Source organism: Carlito syrichta, unplaced genomic scaffold (genome assembly GCF_000164805.1).
Source record: "Carlito syrichta isolate Samal-C Ts95f unplaced genomic scaffold, Tarsius_syrichta-2.0.1 Scaffold307277, whole genome shotgun sequence".
Lineage (NCBI taxonomy): Eukaryota > Metazoa > Chordata > Mammalia > Primates > Tarsiidae > Carlito > Carlito syrichta.
In genome coordinates, this window is record NW_007251373.1 from 356,541 (window position 1) to 369,959 (window position 13,419).

At 43.7% G+C, this 13,419-nt stretch overlaps 1 protein-coding gene across 1 annotated transcript in view; it reads right to left on the bottom strand.

The window, feature by feature from the left end:
* FERMT1 (fermitin family member 1) overlaps positions 1-12,577 on the bottom strand; it is a 44,736-nt gene extending 32,159 nt beyond the window's left edge. The window contains exons 1-4 of the mRNA XM_008064311.2: positions 12,522-12,577; positions 8,785-8,956; positions 5,660-5,893; positions 896-1,042 (exon numbers count right to left, since the gene is read on the bottom strand). Of these exons, the coding sequence (XP_008062502.1) occupies positions 896-1,042; positions 5,660-5,893; positions 8,785-8,935 (532 nt within the window). The 5' untranslated portion in view covers positions 8,936-8,956; positions 12,522-12,577. The remainder of the gene's footprint in view (positions 1-895; positions 1,043-5,659; positions 5,894-8,784; positions 8,957-12,521) is intronic.
* Between the last annotated feature and the right edge of the window lie 842 nt (positions 12,578-13,419).

Below are 13,419 nucleotides of genomic sequence, written 5' to 3' on the forward strand. Positions count from 1 at the left end.
AAGGAAAGGACAGATTTTTTTTTTCTTTGCATTGGAATACACTATGCAAGAAAGCCCTCTATCTTATGAACAAGCCAAAGATGTGATTATTTTGATATAAAAAGAAAAGGAGGCCTAGCACGGTGGCTCACACCTGTAATCCCAGCAGTTTGGGAGGCCAAGGTGGAAGGATCGCTTGAGCCCAGGAATTTGAGATCAGTGTGGACATCATAGTAAGAGCTCATCTATACAAAAATAAAAAATAAAAAAAATTAGCCTGGCATGGTGTTGTGCACCTGTAGTCCCAGCTGCTCAGGAGGCTGAGGAGAATGGATCTCTTCAGCCTAGGAGGTTGAGGCTGTGGTGAGCCGTGATTGTGCCACTGCACTCCAGTCTGGGTGACAGAATGAGACCCTGACTCAAAAACAGAAACAAACAAGCAAAAAACCCCCTCTCCCTCCAAAAACAAAAAAACAAAAGAAAAGGAAGCTACCTCTCCAGAATTTTCACCTGCCCTCCTCTTGCGTGCTCCATGAAAAACAATTCAAAAAAGAATCACACAAAGATAGAATTGAGTAGAGTGAAATATATTTGAGTGATTTAACATATTTTTCTAAGCACCATTCTCTTATCCCAAATTCATGCTTAGTTATACTAAAATTTTGCATTCATCAGCAACATAAAATCTATAATTAAAATGAGTCATTAAGCATTCCTGTTGAGATAAAGGTCTGAAGTAGATTTCTGTTAGTTCTAAATTTAACTGGATACCCTTTCCTCATCACATCAATACTGAAATTTTCTCTCTCCCTTGTTTGGTGGGGGTGGGGGTGGGGGAGAGGTGTATTTTCTTCTTGGGTTTTACACTACATTCACAAATTAAGACAACAAAACACCTGTGGTTTCCTTGCCTTACCTGGAGAACCTGAAATTGTTGGAGAACTCTCCAGGTTTAGAATATCTTCAATTATGGGTTCCCTATTATTTTTGTCTTTTTTCTTCTTCTTCTTAAAATAGTCACCAGAAGGCTTTAACAAGGAAAGTTCTTCTGGTCTTCTAATATCTAGGGGAAAAAACCCAAAAAACCACAAACAAATAATAATAAAAAAGAAAATTCCTTTTAAGACTCAGAATCATTTTGTACATTTGAAACTGTTTCTCAGGAAATTCCTGAGACCTAATGGGAACTAAGTTGCATGCCTTTTGAAGGAATAGAGGAAAAAACAGAGACTGTCAAAGAAGGGGGAGGGTAGAAAACAGTGGAAGGGGATTCAGTGTAGTAACATTTCTAGTTTAAAAAATTATTATGACAATATTTCAAATGTATCTACAGCAAATACTATTATTTTTTTGATGCAGCATCTCACTCCATCACCCAGGCTGGAGTGCAGTAATACCATCACGGCTCACTGCAGCCTTAACTTCTTGTGCTCAAGCAATCCTTCCACCTCAGCCTCCTGAGTAGCTGGGACTATAGGCATGTGCCATCATGCCCGACTAATTAAAACAAAAATTTTTTTTTTTTTATAGAGATGAGGGCTTGCCATGTTGCCCAGGTGGGTCTCAAACTCAAGCATCATCCCACCTCGGCTTCCCGAAGTGGATGCTGGAATTACAGGTGTGAGCCACTGCATGCAGCCCCATGTTCTCCCTATCTGGCTTCACCAATTATTAGCATTTTGCTATTCTTACCATCTTATCACCGACTTTTTCCTCCCTCCCTCTCTTTCTTCCATCTTTCCGTCTCCTCTATTCTTCCCTTCCTCTTTCCTTTTTTAATGATTTAAAAATAACAACTGGCGGGGCATGGTGACTCAAGCCTGTAATCCCAGCACTTTGGGAGGCCGAGGCTAGAGGAATGCCTGAGCCTAGGAGTTTGAGACCATCCTGGATAACTTGGCGAGACGCTGTCTCTACAAATAATAAAAAAAAAAGTAAGCCAAGCTCGGTGGCTCAGCCTATAATCCCGTGCCTTGGGAGGCTGAGGTGAGTGAATTGCCTGAGTCTGAGGCAACTTGGTGAGACCTCATCTCCACAATAAATCAAAAAATTAGCCAGCTGTGGTAGCACACACCTGTAGTTCCAGCTACTTGAAAGGCTGAGGCAGAAGGATCTCCGGAGCCCAGCAGGTCGAGGCTGGGCTCGGTGTGGTGACAGGTGTGGTGGTGCACGCCTGTGGTTCCAGTTACTCGGAAGGCTGAGAATTGCATAAGCCCCCCAGGTCGAGGCTTCAGTGGCTGTGAGTGTGCCACTGCACAACAGCCTGGGTGACAGAGTGAGACTCCGACTCAAAACAACAACAACAACAACAACAAAAAATCCAACTAACGGCCTACCTCTTTTTTTCTTTATAGACCATGAATCTTAAAAACCTCTTTCTCACACATGGTCCAGCAGCTTATCTCACCCTTGTGGCTGACATCCTCATGCCCTGCCCGTCTCTTCTTGGTCCTTACCACATCAGTGCATGCTTACCCGACTTCACCTGGAACATGTGTCTTTCTGCCTGAGGGTTGCTCTGGCAGCTGGCCAGGGTCTGTACTTTCTACACACCCATGCAATAGCCTCAGGAACAGCCCTTAGCAACTGACAAGGGTGCTGTATAAACACCCTTGCACTGAGACTGTGTCTACACTGTCTCCCAGAAGTCCCCCGCTGCTGAAGTGTGACTTGCTTGGTGATACACTCTTATTGGTGGTCTTCTCATCTCAGTCTCACTTGCCCATCATCTCCACCAGGATTTCCTGGCATCAGCTCTCACATAAACTATTTGTACTTGAAACCCTTATCTCAGGGTCTGCTTTGGGAAACCCAAACTATAATAATTCCCATTTCCCTCATTAAGTGAATATGTTTATTTTTTAAATTTAATTTAATTTTTTTTTTGAGTTGGAGTCTCACTCTGTTACCCAGACTAGAGTGCAGTGGCCACTCCTGGCCACCGCAGCCTTGACCTGCTGGGCTCCGGCGATCCTTCCACCTCAGCCTTCTGAGTAGCCAGAATTATAGGCACACGCTATCACGCCCGGTTGATTTTTTGATTTATTGTAGAGATGAGGTCTTGCTGCCCAGGCAGGTCTCGAACCCGCGGGCTCAGGCAATCCACTCACCTCAGCCTCCCAAAGGCGTGGGATTACAGGCTGAACCACCGAGCCCGGCTAAGTGAATATATTTATAATTGCTGATTAGAACTGCTGATAACCATGAACTTCTGAGTGACCATCATCCCAGGTGAAAGCCAAGGAATGTGGATGGGATGTTTTAGTCTCTCGGCAGCTTTGCGAAAGGCAAGTGCACTGATTCCACTAGGTCCTCCCATCACCTCATTCATACATTGCTTAGTGCTGAGAGACCAAGCCTCACATTCCAGCTTGACTCTCTCCCCAGTAGATGCCTGATTGTCATGCTGCAAGACATACTTGTGACCATTCCAAATGCATAATTTATATACAAAACCTCGTGATGAGCTAAAAATCCCAGCATAAGACCTAAACAAAAATAAAAAAACCCTGTATCTTCAAACCTAAGATGTGTATCTTTTTTGTTCTTCAAGGGAAAAAAAATTATACTGCTAAATTTGATCTAGCTTCAACTGATCAAATATAAAAAGCAATAATTAGAAATGTCAAGTTGATACCTATCACCATACACAAAAATCAATTCCAAATGGATCAAAGATCCAAATGTAAAACCTCAAACTATAAGAACCTTAGAAAATGCAGGAGTCAACCTTACGGAATTGGAACTGGCAACCAATTCCTGATCAAAACCCCAAGTGCCCATGCCATAAGAGATAAGATAAACAAGTGGGACTTCATCAAACTGACAAGCTTCTGCAAAGCCAAAGAAATCATCAAGAGAGCAGGGTGGGCTGGGCTCGGTGGCTCAGCCTGTAATCCCAGTGCTTTGGGAAGTCAAGGTGAGTGGATTGCCTGAGCCCGCGAGTTCGAGATCCGCCCAGGCAACTTGGCGAGATCTCATCTCTACAATAAATCAAAAATTAGCCGGGTGTGGTAGTGTGCGCCTGTAGTTCCAGCTACTTGGAAGGCTGAGGCAGAAGGATCGCTGGAGCCCAGAAGGTCGAGGCTGTGGTGGCCAGGAGCGTGCCACTGCACTCCAGTCTGGGCGACGGAGTGAGACTCTAACTCAAAAAGAAAAAAAAAAAAGAGAGAGCAGGGTGACATCCCATAGACTGTGAAACAATATTCGCCAACTTTATGTCTGACAAAGAGCTAACTTCTGGGATCTACAAGGAACTCAAATGTGCTGAAAAGAAAAAAGCAAACAGCCCCATTACAGAGTGGGCAAAAGACATGAATAGATACTTCTCAAAAGAAGGCATATGAGCAGCCAACAGATACATGAAAAAATGCTCCCCCTCACTATTCATCAAAGAAATGCAAATTAAAACCACACTGAGATACCACCTAATTCCAGTCAGGATGGCCATCATCAATAACTCAAAAATCAACAGATGTTGGAAGTATGTGGGGAAAAGGGAACACTTCTACACTGTTGGTGAGGGTGTAAACTAGTCCAACCTCTGTGGAAAACAGTGTGGCGATTCCTAAAAGATCTAAAAATTGACCTTCCATATGATCCTGCAATCCCCCTACTGGGAATATACCTGGAGGAACTCAAATCACTCTATGAGAAAGATACCTGCACACGTATGTTTATTGCAGCATGTTCACAATAGCAAAAACATGGAACCAGCCATGCTGCCCATCAAAAGAGGACTGGATAAAGATACATGCATGTGCAAGTATCTTTTTTTTGTAGAATGATTTGAATTCCTCTGGATATATTTCCAGAAGGGGGATTGTTGGGTCATATGGAAGGTTAATTTCTAGTTCTTTTAAGAATTGCCACACAGAATTTCCACACAGGTTGAACTAGTTTACACTCCCACGGAGTATTATGCAGCCTTATAGAAGGACAAAATTCTGGACTTCACAGCATACTGGATGGATTTAGAGTCCATCATACTTAGTGATCTATCACAGAAACAAACAACTGAATACTCATAAGTGGGTCCTGAACATTTATCACAATACTACAAGGGAGGAATTAGCAGTAGCGGGACACTACCAGGGGAGGAGGAGATGGTACATAACATCACTGAAGGAACTTGATACTAAACCAGAGGAAGTGAGGACCGGTTGGAGGCCCAAACTTCATCTGCACATAAACTACTTATGCACCTAATCCTGATTTGTGCCCCGTATCTTTATAAGAAAACAAGTAAAAGAAAAAAAAGACATTGCAACACCATTATCTTAATGACAGTAAAGACACACCAGTTCTATTGTGATGAAGGATTTAGTAGAACCCTTTTTGTTGTTATTTATCTTAAGTACTGTATAATGATGATTTGAGTAGAGCTAGGAGAAATAAATTTGGGGGAGCAATCTTAAAGGCTTATCAATTCTATTTGCAAGTCTCTTTTGAAATGGTTTTAAGCTTTGTAGAAAAGAATCTGATTTATGTTCATAATGTTCCATTTGGTATAATGCCACTTAAATGGCTGCTGTACCCAGAACTGGGCTTATAAACGTGAGCTTTCTAATAAGGGGTATTCGCTAGCCAATCGCTAGAAGTAGGCAGAATGCACACATAATTTTCCTGCCTTCCTTTATGAGGAGTCTAAAGGGCACAGGGGGCCCTCCAGGATACTCACTCAGGGTTTTGCAGATATTACTGACAGCTTTAAAAACCACGGCCGAGAAGCTGACTCGCAACCTTACTGTCTTCACATTTGGCAGGCGAAGGCGAAGCATTTTGTGCTGAGGGGTGAAGAGAAGCTTTGCATCTGCCTGGACCCCATATTTGTCCAGGGTCCAGTGGGTTTTCAGAAGCCAACAATGCTTCTGCTCCCACCAAAGAGCAAAGTCTGACCAGTCTTGGGATATGTCTGCAAAAATAAAAACACAGTTAAGTAAAGTGAGAGTGAGCCCAGCACGGGATGAGTCCAGGCACCCCAGAGTCAATTTCACTGTGTGCAAAAACTGACCTCCAGCTCCCATCTCCTTTTACAACTCAAGGCTCAACAAATCTTGGCTTCTCTCCAAAGTTTCCGAGGCAGGGCAGGAAGAAAACGGTGGCTGAATCTTACCATCATTTACATTGAAATACAGTGGAAGGAACGGAAACATAAAAATTATGTTCATCATGAATGCTAAAGTTCTCATCCCTGTAATCTGTGCTATGGTTTTTATTGGGAAGGCCAAAAGCTTTTGACTTTTGATTATTTATTTTTATAAGATTATTTGTCTTATAGAAATGTATCCTTATATTTCTGGATCACAAAGGAATAGCAATAGTCCCCAAAGTCCACACAAAAGTACTGTGAAACTGACATTCCATTCTTCTCAGTAATGCCCAATTCTTATCAGAGTCACTATATTTCCAGTTTTCAAAGTATATACATTAAAATCAGAGTTGAATGTTTTCTCCCTTTCAATGTCAGCATCAACATAGACTTTTTCCTCTCTAAATGTTGGCATTAAAATAGAATCTTTTCCCTTCCTCAATGTTGGAGTCAATATTTGATTCTTTTGCTAAATTAAGAGCTACCAGTATTTTTTACTTACTTGTTATTTTTCTTTCTTTCTTTTGAGTTGGAGTCTCACTCTGTTGCCCAGTCTGGAAGTGGAGTAGCATGCTCAAGGCTATCACATCCTTGACCTGTTGGGCTCAGGCGATCCTTCCACCTTAGTCTCCCGAGCAGCTGGAACTACAGGTGCACATCACCAGGCCTGGCTAATTTTTTGATTTATTGTAGAGATAAGGTCTTGCCAAGTTACCTAGGCTGGTCTTGAAACCCTGGGCTGAGGCAATTCTCTCGCCTCTACCTCCCAAAGTGCTGGGATTACAGGTGTGGACCACTGTGCTCAGCTTATTTATTTATTTTTTGTAGGGATAAGGTCTCACTATGTTACCTAGGCTGGACTCAAACTCCTAGGCTCAAGCAATCCTCTCACCTTGGCCTTTTATTTTTCTTTAAGTGGTTTCTCTCTAGCTCTCTTTTAAAATTAAAAAACCTTTCTCTCAATGCTATTAGTAGACATATAAATTGGTAACACTATTTTGGAAAACTCTATAAATCAGCATTTTCTCTTTGAGCTATATAAACCAAAAGAAATGATCACCAAAAGTCATGGATTATAGCAGCCTTATCTGTAAGAGCTTAAAAACAAAAACAACCAAATGTCCATCAAGAGGTAAATGGGTGAGGCATGGTGACTCATGCCTATAATCCTAGCACTTTGGGAGGCCGAGGTGGGAGGATTGCTTGAGCCTAGGAATTTGAGACCAACCTAGGTAACACAGTGAGACCTTATCCCTACAAAAAAAATTTTAAAAATGAGTTGAGCATGGTGGCACATGCCAGTAGTCCCAGCTACTCATGAGGCTGAGGCAGGAGGATTGCTTGAAACCAGGAGGTCAATGCTGTAGTGAGCCATGATCATGCCACTGCACTCCAGCCTAGGTGACAGAGTGAAACCCTGACTCAAAAAAAAAAAAAAAAGAAAAAGGGTAAATGGACAAATAACGTGTGGCATTTATACGATAGAATATTATATAGCAATGAAGATAAATGAGGCGAAACTATATACAACAAAATGGTTAAATATCAGAGACACAATGTCGAGTGAAAGAAAGCAGAAGTATGAGTGTACCCTGTATAATTTTATTTATATAAAGTTCAAACCATGCAAATTATTTCTATGGTGTTAGAAGTCAGGATCGTGGTTTCCTTGGGTGGAGTGGCAACTTGGAAGTGTCAGGCATGGGGTTTTCCAGGGGAATAGGTAATCTTCTATATCTTTATCTGGGTGAATAATTTATATGGTTAGTGTACTTTTCTGTATATATTATACTTCAATAAAGACTTACTTTAAAAAAGTTATGATTATAGGAAAGTTATGAGTAAATGAAAGCCAGCACCCAAGACCTTGAATAAAAGGTAAAATAAATTGTAAAGAAAATAGAATGCTATTACATTCTAGTTTGACTGGGTGCAGTCTCAAGCCTGTAATCCCAGCACTTTGAGAGACCAAGGCAAGAGGATTGCCTGAGCCCAGAAGTTCGAGACTAGGCTGGGCAACTTGGTGAGACTTTGTCTCTACAATTAAAAAAAAAAAAATTAGACATATGTGGTAGTGTGTGCCTGTAGTTCCGGTTACTTGGAAGGCTGAGGCAGAAGGATCGCCTGAACCCAGCAGGCTGACGCTGGGGTGGCGGTGAGCCTGCCACTGCATGCCAGCCAGGGAGATAGAGTGAGACTCTGACTCCAAAGGAAAAAAAAAATCCTAGTTTAATAATGTTGACTCCTGTTGTAAAGAATCTGACCCTGAAGACTTCTCTTTCTTTGTTTAAACAGGGAGAGTAGCAAATGGTGGATGTGTGTCAAAAGGCATCTTAACACCAAGCAGACTTTACCACTGGGTAGCAAAGTATTAACAGGGAATTGACACAGTGGTCTAATGCAATGCCACCCAAAGTCATGTCAGATGCCACCAGAATGAATCCCATCTTTGTCGAAGTACAGCATTATGCTTGCTGGAGAACTTCAGTGTGCCACCAAAGACTCAAGTTTTTACAAGGGTAGTTGGATTCAGTTTGAGTTTCCTGCAGGGTCCTCTATTTCTTTCTCTCCTCTGGGAGAGGTTGAAGAGCTTGTTCTCCGGGCTGTTACAAAATGGATGGTCAGAAGAACCTAGATCCCAGAATACCCACTTAGGGGTGATGAAACAGAAAGAGTTTCAAATACAGAGAAACTACAAAGAAAGAGTAACTTACTGATCTGTTCTACTAACTTGAGCATCACTCCCCCAATATGCAGGTCCCCTGACACTCTCAGCAGGATTTCTTTCTGCTCCTTTTCATTGGGATGGTCCACTCGAACCACGAGCTCCCAGGAAGCAGATGAAAAGTCACTGGATGAGAGCATCGTGGCAAATGCTGGTGTCTGCTGAACAAAGGCAGACACGGGTCAGAACGTGAGAAGGAAACGGGAATGTGCCACGAGAACTTGCAGAGCAAAACTCTTATTTGTTTTGTTTTTTATTTTAGCCTCCTCTTCAAAAAGCTCTGCAGAGATCTCAGGACCCCAGAATTAAATGCATCATCTTAACTTTAAAGAACAAAAGTTTTGTAAAAATTATCTCAAACCACCTAAATGTACACATTTCATTTTTCCATTCGTCCATTCCTCCAGAACTACATGGCTATGTCTCTTCTTTGTCTGTCCAATGCTCCAATCTTCATTCTCTTTCTATATTGACTCTTTGTGACTTCTCCTGAACTATTCTGGCAATAGGCAATCCTCCATGTTATCTTTTTTTTAAACATCAACTTTATTAAGGTATAATTTGCATGCGATAAAATTCAGATTTTAAATATACTACAGCTCAATATATTTTGTTGTATGCAACTTATACTTCAATAAAGTTGATTTTTAAAAAGGATGTCATTAAAACCATTATCTCTAATATCTTTAATACATACATATTATTACATTCCTCCCATAACATTGATATCTTCTTGTATGAAAGCTAAAAAAATAATATAAAGCAAAATAATTCCTATTTCAGTCAATATAATATGTAGTTTTACCTTAAATGCACATGATACAGTTCATTGATAATTACTGTCATGTATTTGATTTACTTGAGTTATTGTTTTATATATAAATGTACCAATCAAGTTTTTGGATACACCTTTGGCAAAGATTTAAACACGGAAGTGGCAAACATAAAAAGCTCACTCTTCAACATATAATGGCAGTGTGAACTTCAAATCTGTAGTATTCTCCTCACTGGAAGGGAAGATGCTTAGCAGTATCAAAATTGAAACGTTTCAGGAGGTAACAGGAACACAAGAATCCAAAATTGGCAGAACTTGGATAAAATTTGAGATGATAACTCTATCTTACTTTTAGATAAAAAGAAATGATACTACCGCTCCTGGCTGTTGAAAACACTTAAAGTGCACATCATTTAAATATGTCTTTTTCACCTGACTAGGTAAAGGCAGCCTATGAGAAGCCCATGTTCTCATCTGTTTGCTTTTGAGAAACATCAATGCACTCAAACTCTTAAGAAAGGAGTGCACACAAATCCCCTGAGGATTTTATTAACATGCAAATTCTATTCAGCAGGTCTGGGAGGGGCCCTATATTTCTAATAATTCCAGGTGATGCTGGTCCGGTGCTCACACCTTTGAGTAGCAACAGCCAAGTGAAAAATTAGCTCGAGGACTCAGTTCCTCCCTGCAACCTACCCAAATCAATGATTAAACCGGGGACGATGGTGACATCTGAGGGACACTGTTGTTGCTGTTACTTTTAAAAATAATAAACAATAATTAAACAACCTGTGTCATATCCATTGTGTTCATTTGAAATTGCACAATGAGCAATTTCTTGTAAGCATAAGAAAATCTCAAGATACACTGCACAGATAAATTGAATACTGCAAATCTGAACAGGTTTAGCACAGATTTTATATGTTCAAATGAAATTCAAGAGTTCAGAGGCAGCTCTTGGTGTTTCTCTAGTCAGAAGCATCCAATGATGCAATATATCTACTCGTGATGCACAGAGGCCCGCATGGAGCTCTCCTGCACAAGGAATGCCATGCAGTGATTACATTAGGGACGATGCCTCTGCCCTCGTCAGTTTAGTATGTATCACATGCTCACTGGATGATGAGCATTGCGTTAATTACTGTCTTCTGTTATCTCCTTCATCCTCCCAGCAATTCCTGGGATAATAAGATCCTCGGGGCATTTGTGTGTACTCCTTTCTTAGGAGCAGAAACTCAGAGAAATCAGGCAACTTGTCTGAAGTCACACAGCAAGTTAGATGGCGAAGTCCAGACAAAAATTCTTTCTTTTCTTTTCTTTTTTTTGCCATCTGCACATGGTCTTTATTCTCTGTGTTTCTCTGACCTGAGTCGGGGTTTTGGAGGTTCAGCTTGGGGTATGTTTTTTTTGGCCAATCTCCTTCAGCCCTGGGTTCAGCTGGAAGAGGAGAAGGTGTCTTTTAAGAATTCCCCCAACCAGGCCCCGAAGACGGAACCCACGGAGCCCAGCAGGATGTTGGATGACGTGGAGAATCCAGCTGCGCCCATCGACTGCAGAGTAGCCACCAGACTGCCCACGGCAACTCCACGCCTGTTGGCAACGGCCGCTGCAGACATCGTCTTGGCTGCCAAGAAGGAGGTGGCAATTGCTGCCCCAGTGAAGCCCAGGGCACCGAGCACCACGGGCACAGCCCCCACTGCCAGGGCTCCTCTGACTACAGCAGCAGCTGCCTGTTCTAGAGAGTGAGAGACAGAGATGGAGAGACAGAGACAGATGGGGGGTGGGGTGGGGAGAGAATAGACAAAATCCTTTCTACCTTCAAACTGCTTATCCATCATACTGGGAAACGTTTTTGATATCACCAAGCCAATATGAAAGAAAACTCTCAAAAACCACATGCACTAAACTCTTGGTAGCCCCTGCTAAACATTTATATTAACATAAATCTCTCTCAGTGAAGAGACAATAAAAATATGCTCTACATAGTCAAACTCATAACTTTAAGATCCTTACAACTTTCTCAAATATTATGATTTGAGGTTTAGTTATTCAAAATGCTTTGTGCATAGAGGAAATAACCTTTCTTTTAAGGTGACTCCTTACTGTTTGTTTCACTGGGCAATCAGATATAAGGTCCTCTTTTTTCCACCCTGGGGGATCAAAACACTACTCAAGTAGGCAATAAATGGGGATCCCCTAACAACGAAAATGCAGGCTAAAATTAGACAATCTGGTTTTCCTGCATTCCTTTCCTATCTATCTGCACCTTCACTTGTGAGTTAACTTCTCATCTGCAGCATGCTGTTACTTGTTGAGGAGAAGAGCACACTTTAGCCGGGAAAACATTCCAAGGAGTCCGAGACTAGAAGCAAAGCCGTGCGGGTGGATGCCAAGCTCAGCAGCCCTTCATGGAAAACGAAAGGAAGGAAAGAAAGCAAAGAAAGCAAAGAAAGCAAAGGAAGGCACGAAAGGATCGGGACACGAAAGGAAGGAAGCGAAGAAAGGGAGGGAGGGAGAAAAGAACGCAAGCGAAGGAATTAAAAGGCAGGACGGGATGGGACAGGAAAAGAAAGGAGGGAAGGGAGGGAGGGAAAAGGTGGGAAGATTGTCCCCGAAGCCTCCCCTGGAAGATCTGAGGGTGCTCGGTGTCTGAAGACCCCCTACCTGTCTTTGCCAGCGCTGCAGGAGCCTGGGACGGATGCTGGGTGGACAGAAATCTGCCCCCTTCCTCCTTTCAAGGCAGCCCCCACGGCTAGATGAAAAGTGTATCTTGCACGGCCAGACGCACAGGGCCGGAGAAAGCAGTCACACCCGTTTGAAATTATTTTCAGTTCCAAAGTCATTTACGTGCAAGGGGCTGCAGAAAGAAAAGGCGTCGGCTGCCCAGGAACCACAGGTGCTGTCGACGCCTCCCAACCTGCGGCCCGCAGGCCCAGTCCCTTTGCACCCACCTCCTTTGCAGCAGCCGGCGGCGTTCAGTCTGGCAGACCCGCACGCGGAGAGGTGCACCCCGGAGAGGTCTCCCCGGGCACACCAGGAACGGGCGCTGGCGCCGCGGGGCGTGGAGGGCGCCCGGGGGAGGTGGCTCCGCTGGGCTGCGGCGGGACCGCTGGAGCGAGGGACCTCCCGCGGAGGCTAGGCGCCCGCCCCCAGCCGGCTGCAAGGTCTCCGCCCTGCGCGGCCCCCGCGGTCTGGCCCGGCCAGCGCGCGGCCGGGCAGGCGAGGGCACGCCCAGCCCGGGCCTGCCGGGTCTCGCTCCGACGGGGAGGAGGCGTCGTCCGCAGGTTTTTTTTCTTTTTCCTTTCCTTTCCTTTCCTTTTTTTTCTTTTTTGATTTGGAGTCTCACTCTGTCGCCCAGGCTGCAGGGCAGTGGCACAATCACAGCTCACCGCAGCCTCGATCTCCTGGTCTCAGGCGATCCTTCCTCCTCAGCCTCCCGAGCAGCTGGGACTATAAGCACTCACCACCACGCTCGAGTACTTTTTTTTTATTGTAGAGATGAAGCCTTACTATATTGCTCAGGCTGGCCTTGAACTGGGCTCAAGCGATCTTCCCGCCTCGCCCTCCCAAATTGCTGGGATTACAGGCGTGAACCACCGCGCCCGAACTGCGCAGATTTTTTAAGGGTAAATGGTGGGCGAAGGGGGACTCTGGGGCCAGAGGGCGGGGAAAACCCGGGACGCGTGCTCACCCCTGCAGCGCTCCCTTCAGACTGGCAGCGATGATTAAAGACCTGCCACGTCCCCTGCCCTCCAGGTATATCCATCACTCACTGCCGGGGTGTGCCCAGGCCAGGAGACGCTCACCTTCTGGCTAGAACAGCTGTCTCCCTTGTAAAGAGTCCCGGCG